The 26,606-nt window shown below is 34.5% G+C and overlaps 2 protein-coding genes and 1 long non-coding RNA gene across 5 annotated transcripts; 1 reads left to right on the forward strand and 2 right to left on the reverse strand.

The window, feature by feature from the left end:
- The first annotated feature begins 3,591 nt into the window (after positions 1–3,591).
- LOC122142332 lies at positions 3,592–3,914 on the forward strand. Its single transcript, XR_006158536.1, has 2 exons — positions 3,592–3,627; positions 3,731–3,914. It is a non-coding gene; the product is annotated as an uncharacterized LOC122142332 (long non-coding RNA).
- A 345-nt stretch (positions 3,915–4,259) lies between these two features.
- Positions 4,260–11,437, reverse strand: hbp1 (HMG-box transcription factor 1). 2 transcript variants are annotated; one of them, XM_019112910.2, is made up of 11 exons: positions 11,314–11,437; positions 9,857–10,037; positions 9,545–9,758; positions 9,336–9,459; positions 7,426–7,537; positions 7,052–7,167; positions 6,363–6,519; positions 6,131–6,275; positions 5,723–6,010; positions 5,101–5,242; positions 4,260–4,610 (listed from the first exon to the last, which is right to left on the reverse strand). In XM_019112910.2, exons 1-11 carry the CDS (start codon positions 11,326–11,328, stop codon positions 4,593–4,595), a joined length of 1,512 nt encoding a protein of 503 aa, XP_018968455.1. In that variant the 5' UTR covers positions 11,329–11,437; the 3' UTR covers positions 4,260–4,592. The 2 variants fall into 2 exon arrangements, with proteins under 2 accessions (XP_018968455.1, XP_042608491.1); XM_042752557.1 differs by lacking the exon at positions 11,314–11,437 and adding an exon at positions 11,010–11,048.
- Positions 11,438–11,889: 452 nt separating this feature from the next.
- On the reverse strand, positions 11,890–25,174 carry LOC109099412 (cAMP-dependent protein kinase type II-beta regulatory subunit). 2 transcript variants are annotated; one of them, XR_006158535.1, is made up of 12 exons: positions 24,586–25,174; positions 23,943–23,978; positions 19,331–19,383; positions 19,119–19,202; positions 17,388–17,494; positions 17,154–17,307; positions 15,933–16,034; positions 15,705–15,779; positions 14,640–14,708; positions 14,387–14,522; positions 14,117–14,308; positions 11,890–14,031 (listed from the first exon to the last, which is right to left on the reverse strand). XR_006158535.1 is itself a non-coding variant. In XM_042752558.1 (11 exons), the coding sequence occupies exons 1-11, from the start codon at positions 24,845–24,847 to the stop codon at positions 14,175–14,177; spliced, it is 1,212 nt and encodes a 403-aa protein (XP_042608492.1). In that variant the 5' UTR covers positions 24,848–25,174; the 3' UTR covers positions 11,890–14,174. The 2 variants fall into 2 exon arrangements, 1 of the variants encoding a protein (XP_042608492.1); XM_042752558.1 differs by having other exon boundaries at positions 11,890–14,308.
- Between the last annotated feature and the right edge of the window lie 1,432 nt (positions 25,175–26,606).

The raw sequence follows: 26,606 nt of genomic DNA on the forward strand, positions 1-26,606 counted from the left end.
AATGTTTGAGATAGAAAAGTTAAATTTATGACATTTGAAGTGATCATTATGAGATAAAAAGTCAAAATTAGATATTAATTTGTAGTTATGATTTTGAGATGATGAAATTATGAGAAATTATTAATTCTTTTTTATGTTGTAATTATATGTATTTATTGGGATTTAAGAGTCAATAATATGACAAAACAATCTCAATTATGACATAAAAATTCAAAATTATGAGATAAAAGTAAAAAAGTGGGAATAAAAAGATAAAATTGGGATACTAAGTCATAATGAGATGGTAGAAAGTAGAAATTAAATGAAATTCATAATTATGACGAACAGGTAAATTTTTGAGATAGAAAAGTTGAATTTTTGACATTTGAGTTCATCTTTTTGAGATAAAAAGTCAAAATGGGAAATTAAATCATCAATCAAATACGTGCCTCTAAATACATTTCTGCAAGACCGTTATTATGTACCTTTCTGCACGTTTCACGGCAGTTTCAAAGTGAAGCGTTCAGTGAGTGGCGCTAAAACGCAGGTTCAATATTTGTTTTTGTTATGTTGTTATAGGCATGTATTGCTGTGTTTGCATTACGTTGCTTCAGGTACGTATTGCAGTGGTTCAAATATCCAATGAGTATCGCTAAAAGTTAATGCTCTGTCGCAAATCATATTTTGTGTTTTACTGCCTCTAGTGTTCATTTCAACTAGAAACTGCAGCAATTCCTGTGTATAGGTAAGTTTTTTGAGTTTTGCAGAAATGTAGGTAGAGGCAAGTATTTCCAACGAGCCTATGTTGTAAATCATAACTATGAGATAAAAAGTTGATATTATAAGACATGAAACAGTAATTATAAGATTGACGTACTAAGTCTTAACTGAGGTTAGAAAGTCCAAAATATGACACTAAATTATTACATAAAGGTCAAAATACTTATGACGTCATTTTTGTCATAATTGACTTTTTATCTCATAATTGCACATTTTTGTCAGTTATACATTTTTGTTGTAATTAGGACTTGTATATCTCTGTATATCTCAAAATTATGACACGTTATAATTATGACCTATATCTCATAATTCTATGACTTATAATTATGAGACTTTTTTTTCTTGTGTGGTGGAAATGGACTTCAATCTCATCATTTGTTCTCCAGACATAAATGATTCTGTTTTTTGCTGAGGAAGATTTTCACCTGCTAGATGATGAAAAAGCTGTCCAGTTTTTCCTTCAGAAAATGAAAATAACCAATATAAAAGATGTGCTAGCCATATTGCATGCGATCAGTGTTCTGTTATATTAATATTTTGATCAGTACTGGCTGCTTCGGTTTAAATGCTAACCACATCAGCTCTCAAACGAGTTTGTTATTGGCCACGTGGTGACGTTGCGCTGACAGCTGCTGATTTGAACTGTCTTCTTTAATGTTGCTCCTCATTCTGGGCTCTATTCCCGTCTGCTCACAGTCCTTGACGAGAGGACACGCTTGGTCGCAGCACCAGGCGCCGCACATCACCGGGCTCGCATGACTTCATCAGCGCTCCGCTTCAGCGCTGGGAAGCTCCACATCATGCATAAACATGAGCTGTCACTATCACATTGAGGCCCCAAAGAGCCCGAGCTGCCAGCCAAAAGCAGGACTGCGGACACATGCTGCAGTGTGTGTGTGATTTGGAGGAGTTTCAGGAATGTGGAGCACAAGGCTGTGGTTGGTGCCACGGTGTGCTTCGGCTCACAGTCGCAGTGGATCAACACACTGAGCTCAGAAAGCAAGTAGAGGCACGCTGCAAACAGACATCTCTCACACTGTCCTGACATCCTTACCAAAAAATATGATCTGACTTAGATTGGTAGATGATAAAAATGGCCGGAAAAAAGTTACATTTATGACATACTATGTGATAAATATGAGATAAAAGCCCTAATTATGAGATACTAAACTATAGTTATGAGATCTAAAGGTGAAATTGACAAAAATTTTAATTATGAGACAAAGCCATAATTATAACTCAAAACTGACATACTAAGTCATAACTGAAATATGACATAGAAGTCAAAATTATGAGATAAAATGTTGAATTTGACATAATAAGTGATGATTATAATATATGAATTTGACATAATAAGTGATGATTATAATATATATACAAATAGCACAATTATGGGATACTACTCATACATAGAGTCATGAAATAATGATGAAATAAAAGCCCAAACTTAAATGAGAGTTTCTAACATACAGAGATTCTGAGTTAATTATGAGATTGAAATAGATTTTTAATTTTTGTTGTTAGATATGAATGTGACTTAAATAAGTTTGTTTTATTTATTAAATAGAAAGCCATAATTCTGGAGAAAATAAATGGGTCCTATAATATGACAAAAAAAAAGAGTTGAATTTTATGACATACTAAGTATGAAGATGATAAGATCTAAATTATGACAACAAAAAAAGATTTGATTTTATGATATGTTATGTTTTTTTTGTTAAAAATGAAAAATTGTTGGGTTATTAGGTCATAATTATTAGATAAAAAGCCCAAATTATGATGGGATACTAAGTCATAATTATTAGATAAAAAGCCCAAATTATAAGATGTCTTTCTAATGATGCAGTTTGTTGAGGTTGTGCTTAGCACTTTTGCAAGTTAAAATCTAGTTATATGTGTGAATATGTCTTTTAATTCTGTTGGAATATGTATTTTTGTCCCGTTTAAATGCTCCTGAAACTAAAAAGGTGCACTAAAAGGCATACAGTTCAGACTGCATCATTTAAATTTCATGAAGGCATGAGTGTTTTCCGACACTGAAAGGTTTAAATTGTTCAGGAGCAGAGCTGTCTTTGAAAAACGCACCTGAAAAGCTGTGCTAATGTCTGATATGTGTTCATTTAACATAATATTTATACCAAATGGGTGTTGCTTTATCTTAAAGATTAGTGTCATAATTTGCTACTGATATTTGACCCTCTGTATTCTTTCCATCTCCAAGCAGTCAAAAATTTAAAAAATTCAGTTCCGCTTTTGCATTTATTAATGTTTAACATTTAATCACAATGTTTATAAACATAATGTTTTTAACATGTTTTAGATATAGTATATAATTTTCGCTATTTAGCATGTATTATGTTTATAAACATGTTAACATAGGTTAGATATAGTATATAATTTTCGCTGAAAATACAGTTAACCTGAAAATTATCTTAAAGAACACAGTAGACTACATTGTGATTTTATCTTTTTATATAGTATCAGTGAATACTAAGGTGGTTATACACTGTCTGCACGTTCACTTAATGATGTAATATGTTAATTCTTGTGTCTATACCTTTTAAATAGTGTGGACTTTATTATTTATTCCAGCGCTAAGCCTTGAACCTTTATTATGGCAAGAAAATGAAGAAAGGCTGCAAATGTTTAGGGTAGCAAGTTTAAAATTTTATTTATGATATGATACAAGAATAGTTTGTGCAAGAAATGGAAATGGATGGGAACGTGGACCTGTACAATATTAACAAAATGTATTTGTAATGTAATCTAATGGCAAAAACACAAAGCACAACACTCAGTTGCTCAGTTTGGCCATGATTGTGTCAAAGGATCTTATCAAGATATATATATTTATATATATATATATATGTTTTTACACAACATTTCAGCTTGTATACATTTATTGGTTTTGTAAGGAACATTTTAGAGATATATGTATACTATATATATATATATGGTATATATAAAGGAGATATATGAATATAAAGTGCAAAAACAAGAACACTTACAGTGAAGGCATGGCCCTGAAGTGCTGTATGTGACAACATGCGTGTCTTTGTACTTGTGCGCTTGTGTGTGGGACTTTATCCATGTACAATATGGCCATATGGATAGACTATCATACACACGCACACACACACACACACACACACACACACACACACACACACACACACAGGTACGCCGACACACACTGAATATGGCCTAGGCTGGACTGACGTCATATGAAATTCAACCCCTTTCCAGCACATTGACGAATATGCAGTTGAACATCATCCGTCTATTTGCAATACATTTGAGTCTGTGCAATAAGTTGAGTTATACAAATACAATTAATATGAACAGCTGAAAAAATGAGCTAACATCTAAATTTCCCCTTTTTACATTTAAAAATAGACATTATTTGTATAATATCGCTCCTTCGGCCTCAGTAAAATAGCACCACAGGGTTGCACCTTTCAAGCCTAGAAATACAAAATTACCTGATAGAAGAACTGAGCGTTGTCTTGCTTTGGAAGAGTAAGGCTTTTTTGTTGTTTTTGAAAGGATAAGAAAAATACGTAAGCACAGTTAGTTGACTAGATTATATTTTATATTGCATATAATTATATCATTTGCCTTTCGGTCATATATTTTTTTAAATGTAATTTCTCTTTCGCAATTCTTCTCGTGAAGATGTTTCGTTGTAATGATAAATTGTTTTTCTTCATTTTTTTTTCCTAAAGCAAGTGCGTGTAGCATCACAGTTGCAGTTTGTCATTCTTTCGAGAGAATGTGTGTCAGTGTCCGTCTCCTGCTGTCCAGTTCATGTTTTTTCTTTGACAATACTTAGCCTAGTTTTGCTGAGAGCCCTAGTGAAATGAAAAGGAATTTTTTTTAATAATCATTTTCAAACTTTTCATGACCTATCACCAATTTATGAAAACTTGGTTCCAGCATGGAATAAAAAATAAATAAAAACTGCTAATTTTTATCTCACAATTCTGACTTTTCAAAGTTCTGAGTTTATATCTCACAATTTGGATTTATGTTTTTTTTTTTCTAGAAATTCTGAGAAAAAAAAATAAACTGTCAGAATTGTATATAATATAAACTCATAATTCTGAGAAGAAAAGTCCTAATTGTGAGATCAAAAAGTCACAATTAATTCTGTGGGGAAAAAAGATCTAAACTCAGAATTCCAAGAAAATAGTAAAATTTAATTATGTGGGTATAAAATAGGTATTATGTGGGAATTGTTGGAATTTAAAAAAATGTCAAAATCACGATCTAAACTCAGAATTTTCTTTCAAAAACAGATTCACAAAATGACAATAATCATGCTAATTAAAAAATGCTGACCGAGTTTGTTCTCTTGCGTTTCCAGCAGTCAGGGTTGAGACGCTTCTGCTCCTCGGCCAGAGCTTTGGCCTCCATGGTGTACATCCTCCTCTCCTCATTCTTCATCTTCTTCCATTTATCGCCCAGAATCACGCTGATGGCTCTGAGTAAATTAGACATGGAAACCTCACTTAAAGAGACAAATTTCACTTCTGATGTATAAAGGACATATTACCCTACTGTGTGGCAGTTGAAACCGTTTCTAAAGGTAGACAGCATGTTTCTGTAACAATAGATTTGTTTTGGCCAAATGTTTTTTCCTGTTCTATGAAAAAATACGACTATTCCCCACCTCTCCATTTTAGTTAAAATGCTGCCTATGTTTGAAATTAACAGCGTAATTTTGGTTAATTTTATATACTTTTGTTATTTATTATTTTTAAATATTTCGATTTTGATTTATTTCAGTTCTTGTGCTCGAACTTAGACTTTTATTTAAATTAGCCACTCAGACAACATTTCTAATATTTTTCCATGTAATATTTTTATTTTACTTGATTTCAGCTTTATTTCAATTAACAAAAAACAGGTTTTGTAACATAATGCAAACATTCATCTGTCTGCTCGCAGCACTTCCACACACCTGTTGTCTTTGCCGGGGTACATCTGTGTATATTCCACCCTGTACTTCTTGGCAAAAAGCATGAAGGCATTCATTGGCCGCTTGCACTTTGTGGGTGTGGCTCCAGAGCTTCCTGAGGCGTGGCTGCGCTGTGATTTGCTGCTGGGGGAGTGATGGGAGGAGCCGAGGGCCTCAAGTTTGTCGCAGTCGGGACTCACAGCGCCCCCGCTGGACTGGGATGCCCGACGCTGGCGTGCCATACTGCTCAGAACATACACGGCGGAAGAGTCGAGAGGGGTGAAGTCATAACTGTGTGGGGTGAGAAAACAGTCAGCATCTTCAACACAGTAAGTCGAAGCCAATTCAATAGAATAATAGAAAACTATTATTAATAGTGTTAGTTGTCATTAACAATACCAACACTGGTACCTCTTAAAAGTGTCAAAAACGACTGAGTCGTCACAGTTGATGGCGTCGCGGTGTCCTGGTGGCAGACACAAGTCTCCAGCCTCCATGTCATAGCAGGGAATGCCATGCTGTACAACAGTAAGGCTCGGATAGAAAGAAGACCACCCTAACACACGTGCACAGGTTAGATTAAAATTCCCAAATCACATTTATCTTTTAATGATACTGCATAGAAACAGACTTCTGCATTTACCTTTATTTTTCACAAAAAACGGATGGCCCAAACTGCACTCAGCGGTCAGAAGCCCTGCTTCAGAGGAACCGGGGTCAAAGGTTAATTTCAGGACAGACTGGCCGAAAGACACACTCTCCTCAAAGACCACCAGCTTTAGCCCATCAGAGCCGTAACTCTGCGAGACAAACAAACTAAAATTACTTTGGCAATAAGATTTTTCAATGCATTTTTAAAAGTTACTACTTGATGAATTCATTAATGGAACAGTTTGACCGAAAATGAGAATTTGCTGAAAATGTACTTATCCTCAGGTCGTCCAAGTTGTAGATGAGTTTGTTCTTTCGTCAGATTTTGAGAAATGAAGAATTACATCACTTGCTCACCAATGGATCCTCTGCAGTGAATGGGTGCCGTCAGAATCAGAATCCAAAAAATGATCTAATCTGAATCAGGTGGATTACTTGTGGATTATTGTGATGTTTTTATCAGCTGTTTGGACTTTCATTCTGACGGCACCCATTCACTGCAGAGGATCCATTGCTGAGCAACTGATGTAATGCTTCATTTCTCCAAATCTGATCAAGAAACAAACTAATCCACATCTTGGATGACCTGAGGATGAGTATATTTTCAGTAAATTACAATCTGAGTGAACTATTCCTTTAAAAGGTGAAAGAATGACATCTGACTGATGTGTACATCATTACCTTCATTGGGTTGGGCTGTGTTCCTCCCTCGTCTTCTGAATCTTCATCCGACTCCATCACGTCCTCTGCATCCTGCCACTCCACGTTCAGACCTTTGTGGAAGCGTAGACGTGTTCCTGGAGGAAAGAGACAGAGACAAGTGTTTGAAAAGAGATCCCCATGTATCAAAAGGCAGAAAAGTTAAGCCTAGACACTTTTGTTAAAATAAAGCAACAAAGAAACAAACATGTTCCAGGCTGAGGGTGTGAGCTTTTACTCAGAAGGTGCTGTTCACCACATTTCCTGAACTCACTGATAAACAAAATTGGCATCACAATATCAGATGTTATTTTGTTCCCAGGTTTTGGGAACAATTTATCTGTGTGTGTCTTTACCTTTCAGGAAGCAATGCCAGGCAGTGGAGGGCCAGGAATGGGACCATCCCATGTCATCATCATCAGACAGAGATGACATGCAGAAAATGCCTGACTCTGACTCGCTGCTGGCCTGGAAAATGCAGATAAAACAGCCTCAAAAGTATGTACTATATGATATTTACTCTTTAACTCTCAGCCAGGGTCTAAAACAGGGATTCTCAAATCTGGCCCACGAGATCCACTTTCCTGCAGAGTTTAGCTCTAACCCTAATTAAACACACCTGAGCATGCTAATCAATGTCTTCAGGATCATTAGAAAATCACAGGTAGGTGAGTTTGATCAGGGTTGTAGCTAAACTCTGAAGCAGACTGGCCCTCCAGGGCAAGATTTGAGGAACCCTGGTCTAAAATGAACAGTAAATAAGATTACTGCGCCATGTGGCCGCTAACTGTATTAGGAACCGCAACATAATGCATGCTTCCAGTCGAACTGTAGGAATGATGGAGACATATAGTATATAGTTTTACAGAGAGATTAACTTGTAAACAGTGTTGTCTAACTAAAACTATTAAAATGAGTTTTCATTCATTGACATAAAGCTGAAATGAAACAAAATATAAATTTGATAAAAAAATAAAAAAGAAGAAAATGAACTGAAATAAGTTTAAGTAGTAAAATTACTATAACTGAAATAAAATAAGGCTAAAAAGAATATTATTAATTATTTTTATTATAAAAATGAGTTCAAATAAAGCTGAAATGAAAAAATTAAATAATATAAATACAAATAAAAAAATTAAAATAAGGCTAAACAGAAATATTTTTAAATTATAAAAGCAAATCAGTATTACTAAAATTAAAATTAAAATCAGGTTATTACAGTTTAAGGACGACTTAAACTATTCAGAAAATTTTTTTTTTGAAATAAACCTGAAATAAATGAAATATAAGTATTAGATTGAAGAGAGTAAAAAAAATAGACATGTTACTTTTGGCAACTAACTGAAATAAGTTCAAGTTTAAGCACTACGAACTGGAAATAAATAATAAGACGAACTAAAACTAAAATAAAATTAAAATTAAAAAGCACACAAAATTACAAAATATTATATTAAATTAAAATATAAACTGAAAATATAAAAATAAAAGCTTATTAAAAATATCAATAAAAATTATAGTATATAAATAATTATAAAATAAACTTGATAAAAAACTGAAGCTATAAAAATAAAAGCTAATTAAAAATATAAATAAATACTATATAGTATATAAATGATTTTAAATTTACACTGATAGGCCTTAAATGACAACATGGCTGATATATATATATATATATGTATATATATATATATATATGTCATCATTTACTCAAACCTAAATGACTTACTTTCATAAAAAAATGTATTTTGAAGAATGTTGGTAGCACAGCTGTTTTGGTTTCCAGTTACTTTCATTGCATGAACGCAAAAATAAAAAAAACTGAGATGTTTCTCAAATGATCTTCTTTTATGTTCCATTTACGTTAGCCTGTTGTAGCCTTAATGTTTATGTATAATAAATTTCATGCTGAATCAAATAAAATATTTTTTTTTTCTAAAGCTACTATTTGTAATGTCTACTTAATACTTTCTCATTTAACACAAAAATAACCTGAAATAATCTTTTGTGGGTATTTTCAAAGCCAAATGTAATCTAATTGTAGATTAATTAACCGGCACATCATGTAATTAATTAGATTAATATATGTATATATTTATATATGTTTCATGGGTGGCAAACTTTCTCAGTTCACTCACCACTGGCAAGTGTGGCAATAAGTTTATTCTGGATCTTGATAACAGCAGCACATAACATTCTCCAAAAACTCTTAAGCCATTCATGAAATGCCATTATAAGTGTTTGCATTTCTAAAGGCCCACGGTGGTACCCTGGTGCGGCGGCGTTCTCTCATGTGGCTACGGGCGGGACTGGGGGCGCTGCTGGAAGACAGAGGGGGTCTAGCGTAGGAATGTAAACTGCTACTGTTGGAGAAGATGTGGACAGGAGAAGACCTGCAATGAAAATGCATCATCAGTACCGTCCGAGCTGTGCCATTTACATTCTTGTGCAGTTGTATAAATGCCAGGATTTCCTGACCGGTTGTGTGGGGCGTTCTGGAGCAGGGGGCTTTGAGGGCTGGTGGCGATGTTGGCCAGCTCGGTCAGCCAGTTTGTGTGTGAAACGTTGCCCTCAGGCCTGGAGCTCCGGCCCTCGACGGGCCCCTCCTCGTGATGCGACACGCCCGGGGCCACCTGGAACACACCCGGGGTCGACTGGTCATCCTGCACCTCCTGCAGCTCAGGCAGGTCATCTGCAGAGACAGAAACTGTCATTGCAAATAGTATTTGGAATCGTAAATGTGTTTTTTACCATTTCGATAGAACACATGAGTGATAAAAATGTAATTACCGTACTCCATGTGACTCTCGTTAGAAGGGCAGCCAGGTGAGGAGGGCAGGCGCTCATTGCATTTCAGCAAATCGAAGGCCTCGTCCATACCTGAGCTCTGTGTCTGGACTTCCTGGACTCTTTGAGGGACAGACTGAGTTTTCACTTCCCACACCATATTATAACATGTCAGCTGGGCGGGCTGTGAATGCAAGAGAAGCGTTACAGTGAAAGCAAAACGGGTAGGTAGTTTCCAAACCAGCTTACTTGCACAGGTTTTACTTTGTAGGCATTTTTATTGATTGATTGAATGAATGAATGAATGAATGCGGGACAACAGAAGTAAACACTGGAAAAAAAAACATCTGTTCTGTTGTGCAGCCTATTGTGCAATATGTTCTTGGCCACTGTTTGATCACGTTAACACTCATTTCACAATTAAACGAGAGTCGTCAAGGCTTGAATCCTTAATAAAGCAAATTTCGTCGTGTTAACGCGTTTTGTTTGTGGCCCGTTTCTGTGAAGCGTGGTCACGTGACCCGCATTGCACGCAAGGCTTGTTTATAAACTTTCTGGAACTTGGCGCATGCGCAGCGCACCTCATTCATTCATAACTGCGTAACAACGGGGGATCAATAACAGCGATAGATTGCGCTAGAAAATTCTCCGTACCTCCAGAGAATCGCAGATGGACGTCCCTCCGTTCGAACAGACCGAAGACACCTCCGTGTTTACGAACGGAAAGCTTTATTTCTGGCCATTTTCGCTCGCGCGACGGTTTCAGTTTTTCCACACAGGAAGAAAATAAGATTTTTTGGCACTCGCGAGCAAACAAAAACAAAAAAGACGACAGCGCATAGATGTTTTTGGTTTATAACTGATATTTTAACACGAATATCGTCGTTGTTAAAGCTGAACACGAGAACAATAACCTCAATACGGCTGTCGCAACAATACGAGAGATCTTTGTTTGAAAAAATCGCCTAAAACTCATTAACAACTGCGGTATTTAATCAAACCACATCTTATACAGACCGCCCAGCTGTCAGACCGTTGATCGATGTAGAATAATGAAGATAAATGTTTAGAAATGAACTCAAATGTCAACAGTGGGAGCTGTAAACAAAAGAATGTCAACAAGTTGAGACACGGTACATCATGTCCTTCCTTTTACCCCACTGTAATGAATGGACACCATGTTATCTTCTGGGTTTTAAGGAAAAAACACGACTGGCTGTGTTTAATTATTGTCGCTAAAGTGAGGTAGAGAATGACTAAACCACAAGCAAAACAACAAACGTCACAGAGAAAAAACCCATCAAGTAAAAAGTTGTCATTTGCGATCGAAACAATGAATGACAGTCTTTTTGCTCCCCACGGACTCAATCGTCACCGTCTAAAATAGCCACGCGAAATAAAGTTCATTGACATTATTGTTTCGTTTCGTGGTAATATTTCAACAACTTTTTTTCACTTACCAAACCTGTCGCCATTACAGAGTATCTCTGGCATTCTCCGCGAAGGCAGGACTGATTACTTTTAGATCTGGCTTCCCATTGGTGGAGACGCACGTCAGTTTGGTGAGCTCGACGCGCGATTGGCTAGTCGGGTTAGACATGGATGGTTTGTTATTGTGTTTGTGATTGGCCAGTTCTGCGTGCCCGTTACATCAGCCGTGAATCTCATTGGTTGAGACGGGTTTTTTCAATCGAAAGACCCTCCCGCTTTGTTAAATGGGGGGTTTAAGGTATGTATTGTCTTAAGACGTTGTAAACAAACATTAAATAACATTGGTCCTTGCATCATTTGGGTAATATTACTGCTCATTAAACGTGAAATAGTTAATGGTTGGCCGCAAGTACAGCTTATGGACCCAAAAAAATTATATAAAAATAAAAATATCACATCTGAGCAAGTTTCATTTTTGATGGTATTTCTATTTCTAATGTTACTCAGTGAGGAAACATGCATCACGACATATCATAACACAGGCATATTATGCATGAATGGAAATGAATAATTTGTAGCATAGTGCTGTAATAATCACAACATGATTTTTTAAATACAAAATTGTTCTTTATTTGAATGGAAAGTCAAATATAACTGACGGTATAGTACTGGGCTCTCTTGCACCAAGAGAGTGTAGACCTTTGATCCATTTTCAGGACATAAAAAGCATTAGCGACTTCTCAATTAGGCGGCAGAAATTCACACAGAAATGGTACAGAAATGAGCACTGATTGGCAATTCAAAGTCATTCCCTGTCCCCGGTGAACCGGGTCGAAATGGTGTAAAGCTACACTGACACACAGATATGGTTTAGGGATTCACTACAGGTAAGTTTACCAACAGACAAACCTGTGGGGATCTACATGGGAAGAGGTGAGGATGGCTAAGCTGTTCATATCAGAGGTAGACAGTAATGAATTCAGAAATGTTGTAGGAAGAAATGGATACTACTAGTAATGCATATGACTTGCTGTGAAGCAAAAGATCCAATCAACAAGGACAAACTTCTCATACATCAAGAGATAGAGAGAAAAAACGGTGTCCAAATACTGCAGAAATGAAGAATAAAGCAATTGTTTCGAAGAACATTAATAATAGAATAACAAAAGCTACCAGAAACAAATTAAACGTAACTCAAAAATTTACACAGGAAAAGAGAGGAATCATTCAGACTTTTTCAGAGAGAGCAAATGTCATCGGTAACTTTATGAGCATATAGAAAACGAATGTGAATGTACAATTTGTGCATGTTGAATACATCTCAATTCACTGTGAAATGCTTTAGTTATTAAAAAAAAACAAAAACTGAAGAACAATTCATAAAAATGTGCTACACCATTTTAAAACTGAAGATACACGGTATTCTTATGTGACGGCGAGGAGTTTCTCTAAAAGATTGTGCAAAAACAAGGAATTAAAAACATGTAGCGCTGTGCAACCTCAAGTTCACCCAGAAATGAAAATTTGCTGAAAATGTACACACCCTGAGGCCATCCAAGATGTAGATGTGTTTGTTTCTTCATCAGATTTGGAGAAATGTAGCATTGTATCACTTGCTCAACAGTGGATCCTCTGCAGTGAATGGGTGCCGTCAGAATGAGAGTCCAAACAGCTGATAAAAACATCACAATAATCCACAAGTAATACACCTGATTTAATTGAGATTATTTTTTTAGACTCTCATTCTGACGGCACCCATTCACTGCAAAGGATCCATTGCTGAGCAAGTAATGTAATGCTACATTTCTCCAAATCTGATCAAGAAACAAACTTATCCACATCTTGGATGGGCTCAGGGTGATTACATTTTCATTTCTGGCTGAACTATTCCATTAAATTAGGTATTTTCGTTACACTGGCATCAAAGTGCAATAATATTCAGACTGCATTTTAAATTTTTTTTTATATGTAATCGAGTCTGTGCATCTCCATCTCCTTTTCTCATATCGGATTCTCAAGCAATCTAAAAGTTTACTAACTCATGGAAATGTAATGAAACTTGAGTATAAAAGTCAACGTGAAACAGTTTGCAACTCATTTTACTTCAGCAATCTGAAGTATTAATAAGTTAAATAGGATATTCAACAAGAAAAATTCATCAGAATTGATTGGGGGGTTTGAAAAAGTAGTGTTTCATACCAGAATACATTTATGACTTCATCTGAAAACAAATATTGTTTTAGAGGCATTGCAATTTTTAATACAAACGTTTATTTATTATTAATGTTCTCCAAGTAAATATGCTCAGTTTAGTTTTCATGTTGACTTCAAACTCTGGCGTGTAGTTCATAATTCATTATAAGTAACTGTTCACATTTCATGTTTAGTCAAAAATATTCGCAGTAAAAATGTTTTGCTTAACACTGAAAACACTGACAAATGCTCAACAGCAGATTTTAAAATTCAGTAGTATAGCTTTAAAAGAATAAATGAACATATTACTGTGCTGTATATGGCATAACAACACACTCTTTGTGTGGAAAAGATGCAGCATGTGAAAGAAACACAAACCAAGTTTAAAAACCGAGAAAAATTAAGATGAACACACCGGTACCAAATCCCCAAACCAAATAACCACGAGGAATCTCCCATAAACCTTGAGTACCCTGGAGGAAAGATCTCACATTTGGCTTTTCACATCAAAAAAAAAAAAACCATGATCGGTGACACACACCGGAGTTTCACATCTGTGAATGCAAAACAATAACTTCAAGCTTATGACCTACAGTATGTTAACACATTTCTCTGCCGTGATGACAGGCCTCTACTTACCATTTTCTCATCGTTCACATTGCATTATAAGTTTGCGCTGTTTATTGATTAACTGATTTCATGCATTCGGCTCCTCTATTGCGATGTGACTCCCGAAGAGCGTGATCAGCTGCTCCTCGTAATTGGCTATGTTTCGTTTCATGATGTCCATGCAGGGGCCTAATAACCTCTCAAAGGCCTGCACGTCCATTACTGTGAAACACAAGGTGAATGATCACATGACCCGCGGTGCAGCTGAGATACATCGCTATATAATGTATAATGCATTACCTAAGCATTTGACGTTGTCCATGGCGTATGCAGAAGCCGCCCGTGGCTTGTTAGTGACGAGCGCCAACTCTCCGAAATACTGGCCTCTTGAGCATGTGGCGATTTCCACCTCCTCGTCTTCAGTGTCGTTTTTCGACTAAAAAAACCCAATGTTATGTAAATGCATGTAAATCTTTTAAAGCTGAAGGATTTATTGGTTTATTAAGATGCATAATGAACCGAATTGTGCTGATTCTTTTGATGTTTGACTCACTTTGCTCCTCTTCATAGTGATCCTAACGTGTCCTGACTCTACGATGTAGAAACAATCCGCCAAATCACCCTGTGAACACAAGGAAGCAGTTTTTTGAAAGAAGTCTTTTCTGCTCACCAAGGCTGCATTTACATGATCAAAATACAGTAAAAACAGTGTGAAATATTCCATCATTATTCCAGTCTTCAGTGTTGCATGATCCTTCAGAAATTATTCTAATATGCTGATTGAATCATGAATGAAAAATGATGAAAAAAAATCAGCATTTATGTGAAATAGACAAATAAATCACTTTATAATTGTATTTAATTTTAAGTATTTTAATAAAAAAAAATTACCCTTGCTGAATAAAAAATAATTTCTTATAAAAAAATTGTTAATATATTATTATTATTAAATATTTTAGTGCTGTCAAATGATTAATCGTGATTAATCGCATCCAAAATAAAAGTTTTTGTTTGCATAATATGTGTGTGTTCTGTGTATATTTATTGTATATATAAATACACACACATACAGTATATATCTTGAAAATATATACTTGTATTAACATGTCTATTTTTATATTCATATAATTTATATTATAAATAAATATTTAATAACTAATAAAAAAAAATCTAATATATATACGTGTGTGTATTTATATATACATAATAAAATATACACAGCACACATACATATATTATGTAAACAAAAACTTTTATTTTGGATGCGATTAATCGCAATTAATCACTTGACAGCACTAATTATATTATTATAACATTATCACGGCATTATTATGCATATTATAACAGATAACCAAATTACTAAGATAGGATGAACTATTCATTTAAATTACTTTTCCAGTTTCTTGTAATTTAAAACAACTGTTTTCATTTCTCTACTTACGAATTGCACTCAATCTGATTAAATATATTAGTGCTGAGCATAAATATAAAAAAATAAAACAGTAAAAAGAAATGTCTAGGCCTTTACATTTCAAGGTTTTTCATGACTGTAGGAACCCATAATAATTACTTAAAAATCTTAGTAGAAAAACGTCTATTAGTGTCCAAACTGTCTGACCTGAGCAATGATCTGTTCCCCACTGTTGTACACTTTGGTTGACAAGACATCAACAACCTTCATTCTCTCTGAAACCTGAAAACAAGACACATTTGTTTATAACATCAACAGGAGAACTGCACATGCAGACAAAAACTCAAGTCACTTTCCACAAAACAGCTAAATACAGTTAGCAGACAGCATGTTGGTAGAAGTTGCAGGGATGAATGCAGAAGTGTGTGTTCAAACCTCCAGTGACGTGAGCAGAGGAAGAGTCCCGATGAAAGCCTCGTACATTTTTCTTTTCTTTGCGTTGTTTTTTAAGATGATCCTTCTGAATGTCAACCGATCCTAGAGAATTCAAGCAAAAAAATAAAAAAATAATAATAATTAAATTAAAAAAATATTTTACACCCTAGGGATTGAATCTTTATAGTCCTATAATTTCAGTATTTTCTATGAACAGCAGAGGGCGCTCTAACACAAACAATACATGAGATGCTCTTGGAGAAAGAAACAAGATATTTAGCATCAAATTTGAACATAAACTTAAATACCAGGTTGTTTTTTGCCGAAACCAGTTGTTTAGAAAATGATGTACTGCAACTGCAAATTCATTAAATCAACCTTTTATTTATTTATTTATTTTTTGACAAAGAAAGAGTCATACGAATTTGGACTGTAAATGATTGTGATATTTTAGATTTATTTTTGTTATTGAGTATAGTTTGTTATTATTTTGCATTACATTTTTATTATTTATGTTTTAATTTTAATTTTACTTAGTATTGTTGTTGTGTTATCGTCTTTTATTACTTTCAAATTTTAGTTTTTTTATTATTTATGTTTTAATTTTAATTTTACTTAGTATTGTTGTTGTGTTATCGTCTTTTATTAATATATATATAGTATCTGATAATAAATATGCGATATATATATATTGCCTATATATATATATATATATAATATATCTATATATATATAATTTTTTTATCTCCGTTAATGTTTGTTTTATTTCACAGAATATTTTTTTTAATGGTTTTAATTATGAAAGCTCATTTCTGATACAAAATAAAAAAGATAATTGTGACTCTTTATCTCACATTATAATAAGATAAAGTGATATATTATTTCACATTATAATGCATATAAACAATGTAAATGCATCATTTATTCTTTCATATTCTGGCATTTTTTCTAAGTTCTGAATTCTGAGTTTATATCTCACAATTTTTTTTTTTTTCAGAGCTGCAAGATATAAGTGGAAAAATTGCGAGATACAGTATATGTAAATTCATAATTGTGAGAAAGTCATGTACGTGATTAGATTCTAATTTTATCTAAATTCTCACTTTCAGAATCATGAGATACAAAGTCACAACTACCATTCTTTTTTTTTTTTTTTATAATCCGGGGAGGAAACTGGCTTCCATAGTTAATAATCATGGTGAATGATGAGAGATGACTCACGAGGCACCACAGGGCTCCAGGTGAGGTAGCGATGATGGTGGCGGCCCTCGGTGTGTTGTACATGAGGGCCAGCTCTCCAAAGCTCCCACGGTTGTCATAAGAGCCCACGGTCCGCGTGGTGCCATCCGCTTTCAACATAATGTCAAACGTCCCTCTGCGCAAGAAACACAACGAGATCTGGACGTCTGAGAGGTGTAAACACCAGCATCGAGATCAAAGATGAATCATTTATACCTCTCAATGACGTAGAAGTTGTCACCATCGTCGTCTTGATCGATGATGTGCTCTCCGGTCACCACTACCTTCTCAAATATGGCATCCAAGACTTGTGACATCTGCTCCTGTTGGTTTGGAGGGCAAAATATGAGCCTTTCTTGTCTTAAAGGGAGAGTTCAGCTAAAATGGACTGTTCTATCATTTTTATTTCTTCTGTCAAATATAAAAGGAGATATTTAACAGATTTCAAGTGAATAACTGCACTCATTTGGGTTTGTTAACTAAAACTAAAACCATTTAAAAAAAAATACTTGAAAGAGAATACATTAACTGAAAAAAAATATACTAAAAATAAAAATTGATTAATTTAATAAAGAGTTATATTTAAATAAAGTAAAAAATGACAAACACACAACAGACAAAACACAAAACCTTTAACAAATTAAAATGAAAAGGAAAAAAACAAATTTAAACTATTAATTAAAACATTTTATAGGATCTCAAATTACAAGGAATTATAATTATAACTATAACTAAATTCTAACTAAAGCTTAAACATTTTTTATTTGAAATAAAGTTGGAATAAAATAAAATATAAATATTATGAGAAATGACAAAATTGAAATGCTGCCTTGGCTGCTAGCTTAAATAAATAAAAACTAAACTAAAACTGATCTAACACTGACATAAAAATAATATAAATGTAAACTTAAAGGGATACTCCACCCCAAAATGAAAATTTTGTCATTAATCATTTACCCACATGTCGTTCCAAACCCGTAAAAGCTCTGTTCATCTTCAGAACACAATTTAAAATATTTTGGATGAAAACCGGCAGGCCTGGGACTGTCCCATAGATTGCCAAAAAAATGACAGTGTCAAGGTCCATAAAGCGCTTTGGGTGTACAACAATACACAATAAAGTGATATATAAATGCATCATTCATTCATACACAGCATACGGTGATATGGAGAGACACAGAGTAGACCGTTGACAAAGGAATTATTAATTTTTGTTTTCTTCGCTTACAAAAGGTGTTTCCGTCGCTTCATATAAACCAGATTGCACATCTGATGGTAGATGGAGTATTCTGAAGACAACTTTCACACCTTTTCTGGACCTTGACACTGTTATTTATTTGGCAGTCTATGGGACAGTCTCAAGCCTCCCGGTTTTCATCCAAAATATCTCAAATTGTGTTCTGAAGATGAACGGAGCTTTTATGGGTTTGGAACGACATGGGGGTAAGTGATTAATGACAACATTTTCATTTTGGAATGGAGTATCACTTTAATATTAAATAATAAAAGGAAGATAAAACTAATAAAAATGACGAAAGCGCATAACAAAACCACTAAAAATTAAAACTAAAACTGAAACTAGCCTAAATAGTCATATAAAAAAATTTAACTAATAAGAAAAATTAAACTAAAATTTAAAATGGAACCTGAAAATAAAAAATAAATGCTAATTCAAAAATATTACTGAAAACATTAAAATAATACAAAAATAAAACAGGTTTGGAAGAACATTAAAAATATATAAATATAAAATCTGGAACATTACTGAAGTTTAAATGACAATTTTGAAAAAAAAATTATAGAACTTTTCAAAATTTTTTGCATTTTTTTCCAGTAGCCTGTAGCACAGGAACTAAACAAACAAACTATGTTAATCTTAATGGTTGTCTGAAAACAAATGAGCTCAAACTTGCATTTTATTCTTTCATAAATGGTTGATAATCTTACCTGGTCCAGGTTTTTGAACAGTAGGATGTCTTTGCAGGCTTCCTGTAGTCTCTGTCTCTGCTCGTCTGTTTTGGGGTGAGTGACCTGAAGGCACAGCAAAGCATGATGGGATACTGTGCAGCAGATGCCTCTCTTTCTCTCTCTCTCTCTCTCTCTCTCTCTCTCTCTCTCTCTCTCTCTCTCTCAATAGCAGGTTTCGAGAGACCACTCACCCTGGGTTCTCTCTCCTCTTCATCCTCATCAGGGTTGTACGCCTCCGCACAAACTGTCCAGAGACCAATGAATTCAGTTAATCGCAAGCAGGATTAGAGTCGAAAACAAATAAAACCAACCTGTCTAGACAGCGCATTAATGCGCAATTAAAATACAGCACTTTGTGCAACCTGTTAAAATAAAAACAAGCCATTTTATCAGCATCTGAATCTTAATGTCTACTTTCAAACACTGTTTTATTGGATTGTTTAAATAGTAAAAACACATAAAATTACAAAACACATCCTCACGTTGTTCCAGACCTTAATGACTTTTACATTTTTTAGTGAAACATAAAAGGAGATGTTTAGCAGATAATATGTCCAAGCTACTCTTTTACAAACTTGAAAATACAGGGTCAGTTTAAGAGCTATGGAAGAAGGATTTTCAGTGAATAATAACTTAAATTTGGGTTTGGGTTTCTCACACAAGTATAATCAAATAAAATCTTAAATTAGAAACGTTACATTAACCGCTAACTAAAATAAGTAAAAATTAATTATAAATCAAAATAATATAACCTAAACATTATTATAAAAAACTAATAAAAAAGACAAAAGCAAATAACAAAATGACTAAAAATGAAGACTAAAACTGAAATTAATAAATTGAATCTAAATTAAATCCAAAAATTAAGATTAAAATTGACATTAAATAAATTAAACCTAAATAGTAATATTTAAAATAAAATGACAAAAGCACATCAAATTCTAAAAACTAAAACTAAAACTGAAATAAAAATAAATCAAACCCAAATAGTAATATTATAAAAAATATATAAATAACATGACAAAAGCACACAACAAAATAACTAAAAATGGAGAACTAAAACTGAAAGAAAATAAATTGAACCTAATGGTAACAAAATGACAAAAGCACAAAACAAAATTACTAAAAATGAAACTAAAAATAAATTAAACATAAATAATAATATTTAAAATGAAATTTAAAAAATGTCAAAGGCACATACAAATATAATATATATATATATATATATATATATATATATATATATATATATATATATATATATATATATATATATATAATAAAACTGAAATAATAATAAATTAATCCTAAATGGTTATATTAAAAAAATGCTAATAACAAAAGCACGAAACAAAATAACGAAAAAAGAAAACTACAACTGACATAAATAAATTACACATAAATTGTAATATTAACCAAAAAACAAATGAAAAAATGACAAAGCAGTTAAAATTCCTAAAAATAGAAACTAAAACTGGAATGCATATAAATTAAACCTAAATAGTCATAAAAAAAAAACTAATAAAATTACAAAAGCACGTAACATAAATACTACAAATTTATCTAAAATAAAAAAAACCTGAAAATATCAAATTAAAGCTAAGATAATAATCAATACAGTTCACGAGTTTTATAAGCTACTTTTATCTTGCTTTACAGTGCTTTGTTATTTAATTGTATGGAAAACAGAAGCTCAGATGTTCTGCAGGAAAAAGAACGTCATACAGGTTTCAGAACAACATGAGGGTGAGTGAATGTGTAAACTTTGATTTCTAAATGAACTATTCGAGAAAAGTTTGTGGGAAATCTGTTTCAGCCACTTGCAGCGCTGCTCTCTGCCTGTGATACACATGCAGCGAGAGAGATGAGAGGATCGGATGCTCTCCTCTCCTCTCCCACACGCCTCCACTATTCCTACTATAAATACCAGCACCGAGATGACAAGACCAGGACTCCACCGTCGAGATCCATGCTCCACTCGCAGACGAGCGAGACCTGAAGTTTAGGGCCAGGAACCCTAGAGGAAGCGTCTAGACTGATCTAGCTCACAGCTACAGACTGTTTACATCAATCCTGGGCCTGTTTCACAGCGTTTGGTCCTAAATTTCAAGTATTAAGCTCTTCTGATCTGCTACAAAAATCACGTCTGAACTGTACAGCATTCACTAATCACTATCATTCAAAAGATTGGGGTTGGTAAGATTTTTTAAAATGTTTTTGAAAGAAAACTCTTATGCTTGCAAGGCCTTCATTTATTTGACCAAATAAGTGACCCTGGAGCACAAAAGCAGTCTTAAGTCTCTGGGGTATATTTGTAGCAATAGCCAAAAATACATTGTATGGATCAAAATTATCGATTTTTCTTTTATGCCAAAAATCATTAGGATATTAAGTAAAGATCATGTTCCGTGAAGATATTTTGTAACTTTCCTATCATAAATATATCAAAACTTAATTTTTGATTAGTAATATGCATTGCTAAGAATTCATTTGGACAACTTTAAAGGAGATTTTCTCAATATTTAGATTTTTTTTTACACCTTCAGATTCCAGATTTTCAAATAGTTGTATCTCAGACAAATATTGTCCTCCTAACAAACCATACATCAATGGAAAGATTATTTATTCAGCTTTCAGATGATGCATAAATCTCAATTTCCAAAAATGTACATTTAAGACTGGTTTTGTGGTCCAGGGTCACATATGCAGTAAAACAGTAATATTGTGAAATATATATATATTTTTTTATTTAAAATAACTGTTTGTTATTTGAATATATTTTAAAATGTAATTTATTCCTGTGATCAAAGCTGAATTTTCAGCATCATTACTCCAGTCTTCAGAGTCACATGATCCTTCAGAAATCATTCTGATATGATGATTTACTGCTCAAGAAACATTTCTGATTATGATCAGTGTTGAAAACACTCATATTTTTGTGGAAATCATGATAGATTTTTTTCAGGATTCGTTGATGAATAGAAAGTTGAGAAGAACAGCATTTATTTGAAATAAAAAGCTTTTATAACATTGCTTCTTCTTCACTATCACTTTTTATCAATTTGATGTGTCCTTTCCGAATGAAAGTATTAATTTCTTTCAAAAAAAAAAAAACCTTGCTGACCCCGAACTCTTAGTGCAAGTCTACATTTTCTGTCATTCTTGATCACATCTGGGCTGATCTCAGTCACAGAGTTCACACCTGCCATGAAATAAACCAGATGGGCCACAACGTTTAACACTGAGTTAAACCTGAGAAACCTGTTTCCATTACAATAAAGTGCCTGACAGATATATGTTAAGGACGATATATCTATCTATCTACAGTATCACACTCCTCTTCCTGACACTGTAAACTCATTTCTTTTTAATTGACCACCAAACTTCTACTTTTCTCCATTACAATCAGACTTTAATTCCTATTTCAGTGCGGTCTGTCAACACAACACATTAAAATCCCTCCATCCGTCCTCACTTGTGGTTTATAGCGATCCACGAGAGACAGAACTTCACAGCATCTAAAACACTTTATTTCTGCAAACAACGCTGGTCTTCCATTAGCCAGTTAAACCATTAGCTCTCTCATTCCCTCAGTGAGAGCACTAAACGAGTACATGATATGTTAACAAGACAAAAGGCACTACGACCACAAATGCGAGGTCATTAACCAGAACTATGTTCTGCAAGATGGGGATTTTAAGTACACTGCCTATAAGTTAAAAAAAAAATAGTTCACCCAAAAATGAAAAATTTGCTGAGAATGTACTCACCCTTAGGCCTTTCAAGATTAGGATGAGTTTGTTTCTTCATCAGATTTGGAGAAATGTAGCATTACATCACTTGCTCACCAATGGAAGTGAATGGGTGCCGCCAGAATGAGAGTCCAAACAGCTGATAAAAACATCACAATAATCCACACCACTCCAGTCCATCAGTTAATATATTGTGAAGAAAAAAGCTGCATTTGTAAGAAACAAATCCTTCATTAAGGCTTTTTAACTTTAAACCATCACTTCTGGTCAAAATTAAAGTCCATAATTCATAATAACGCTTCCTCCAGTGAAAAAATCCATCCTCTGTTATCCTCTCACATCAAAATCACCCAACAACATATTTGTGTAAAACAGTTTTGGACTGTTTCTGCTTGTAAACGGTGCTTGATCTGTCCGTATGTCGCTCCTGATTCAGACGAGACAACTTTTTAACTGGAGAAAACAATATTATGGATTATGGACTCATATTTTACCTGGAAGCAACAGTTTGAAGTTAAAAACATCTTGATGGATTTGTTTATCACACACACATTGCTTTTCTCTTCACAAGATGTTAACTGATGGACTGGAGTGGTGTGGATTATTGTGGTGTTTTTATCAGCTGTTTGGACTCTCATTCTGACGGCACCCATTCACTTCCATTGGTGATCAAGTGATGTAATGCTACATTTCTCCAAATCTGATGAAGAAACAAACTCATCTACATCTTGGATGACCTGAGGGTGGGTAAATTTTCAGCAATTTTATATTTTGGTTAAACATTTCTTTTTGTTCCCTTTGGCCACAAAATCAGGTTCAACGATAAATTACTAGTATATAAGAAACAACATAAATCTTATGGAAAGCCCTTATGCAGATGCGATTTATGTGTTGAATGCACTGGATTAAAATGACTACATTTTGTTTAGTTTTTCTTTTCAGGAACCCGATAATGAATTCAGATGCACCTAAAACAGGAGTTGGTAATCATATTAATGAAACTGACTCCTTTATACTCGTGAACTGCATTGCTGGAGACCGACAAACTCACCAGAAGCTCTCCGGACAAATCTGTTGATAACCGGAGCTGAAAGGAAAGGAAGAAAAATTACTCATAGTGCCTTACAATAAAATGGAATATTAATGCCTATAAAATATTCAATTCAAGATGCCACAGTAATGGCCTAAATGGATAGTTTTTTCTCCCAGGAATCATCTTTCTTCCTGACCAAAATCAAAACGTTTGCTTCATAATTGATACTCCCTCTGAACGACACACATCATCATCATCACATCTTCATGGAAACACAAAGCATTTGCATGCAAAAAAAACAATAGAGGAAAAGGCCTAGTGCCAATATTTTGTCCTAATTCATACACAGCCTATCATTTTTATGAATAAAGACCACATCTTCCATAAGAAATGCAATTAAATTAAAACATTTAAATGACAAAAACGGGAAGTGCAATAACAAAAATATCATTTAACGCCAATTAATCTTGGTCTTTTGCTCCAACCCCCATCTGCAGTGAGCGGGCCACTCATTTTTTGACGGAGAAAAAGAGATGTGTGATCATGCGTTAGCAGTGAACAAAAGAGCAGCATTATTGTGCATCCATTATGAAGGTGATCTAGCTGATGCTGAGTGAATGAAGGAAGAGCGCGCGCACGCACGCACGCAGGAATGCATTACCTACGAATTCTTCATCATCGTCCTCGTCCTCTCCGTTTTCGGAGTCGATCTGCATGGCCTCCTCGATGAAGTTGACGGCTTTCCCCGCTCGCGCGGCTGAATTGTGCTCATTGCCAAACGCGCCGCCGCGGCTCTCGTTCTCCTTGAGGCGCGTGAAGTACTGCAGCGCGAACTCCAGCAGATCTCCCGGCTGGTTCCTCAGGACCTCCACGGTAAAGCTCTGCAGAAGCTCCGTCAAGCCCTCGGGGATTTCTATACTCATTTCCTGACGGTGAAATGTGCGCAAAATTCGGCCCGATCTTGCGCGTAACGTTACAGCAGTCGGTGCCGTTCCGCCGCGTCAGCTGAGAAGAATGATCCGCAAACGCGTCAGAGGCAACGCGACGGATTTCTCACTATTCCACCATCTGCGTCTGTTTCCTCTCGCGTCCGAGCGCGTCCTCTAATTCGCGGGCGTGAAAATGGCAGGGAATTCAAGAGCTGGCATCTTCTTTTGTTGTTGCGCTGCTGGCTACAGGAAAGCCGCGCGTGTGATGCTGGAAACCATGGCACCCGGCAACCTGGGGTTTGCGCAGGAGGAACGCGCACGCGACGCGATGAGCTAGAACGCAACGCTAGCTCTTAAATAATCACTGCGATTGCACAATGCTATTGTGACGTTTTTGGACACGTACTATGGTATTACTATAGTATTAGTTGGAGTGTAGGTCTATGAAAATATAGCAGAACTATATGAATATGGAAATCATTCAGGACAATGGTAGGGAGGATCGGGGCTAGTTGTCACATATTTTTTTCTCATTTAAATATATTTCTCAAGATTTATTTTAATCACCTTAAGCTACAAAAACAAACTTGACTACTAAAATAAATACATAAAAAATAAATTAAAAGTATCCTTTATAGGTTTTAGAAGTCAGAAAGAGCTTTATTACCAAGTATGTTTACACACACAAGGAATTTGACTTCCATTGCAGAAGTATGGACATAGTGTGAACACGTGATAGTGGAATAAGACAGTAGATGAAATACAACACAAAAACAGAAAATTAAATAATGCACTATATACAGATGTAGAAGTGTAGAACGAAAAGTTAGATTTTTTTTAAATGAATGTACAGATTTGTTTTTTACAAGTGTGCAGTTTGCAGTGTATACATTGAGAATTTTATGTACATGTCAGTTATGACAGAAAATAAATTATGAAATTACAAAATGGAAAAAACAATCAAACCCTCATTTTATCCATCTGAAACTTGAATAAAATAGTTTAATATAAAATATACATTTTTATAAATATTATATAAACTAAAATTACAATAAATGGTATGTATGTGTATATAAATACTATATACAATTATACAATTATAATATAGTATGAATCTATCCCAGCCTGACTTTTATGAAAAAACCCTAAGAAAAGTTCAGAAATACTTTTGGCAGTTCAATTCAGATTTTGACAAGCTTTCCTCTGTGACAACTAGCCCCGATCTCCTCTAATATATACAGTAACCATCTCTGTACATAAAACTGCATCATATAATACAGATTCAAGACGGTATGAGGCAAAGTGTTGTATATTCATTTGTGCCTCTTCAGAGTGACGCTTTCAAAAATAATTAAGTTAATGGATGAACAGACACCTCTGGCAGAATTAGACTAAGTGGGCTGCTGGTTAATCCCATTTTGACGACAAATATGAGCTGATTATCCTGATATTATTAAACATGAATACATTTTAAAATTGGAGAGTATCAGAGTTTGACCTTCTGGGAACAATTAGATTGTTGTTATATAAAGGTGCGAGGCCTGATCCCTCTCTCTCTTAATCTGTTATGAGTTCCACATCTGTCATAATGTGTCCAGAATTACCATAGAGAGTTGAATAGAATAGAGTAGAATAGAATAGAATAGAATATGGAGACTTTAATATTAATGACAGTCAGAGCACAAAAATCACGGCAACCTTTTGTACACTGCCCTCAGCAGTGAATTATTTCAATATTGTAAGTTTTATATAT

Source organism: Cyprinus carpio, chromosome B25 (genome assembly GCF_018340385.1).
Source record: "Cyprinus carpio isolate SPL01 chromosome B25, ASM1834038v1, whole genome shotgun sequence".
Taxonomy (NCBI): Eukaryota; Metazoa; Chordata; class Actinopteri; order Cypriniformes; family Cyprinidae; genus Cyprinus; species Cyprinus carpio.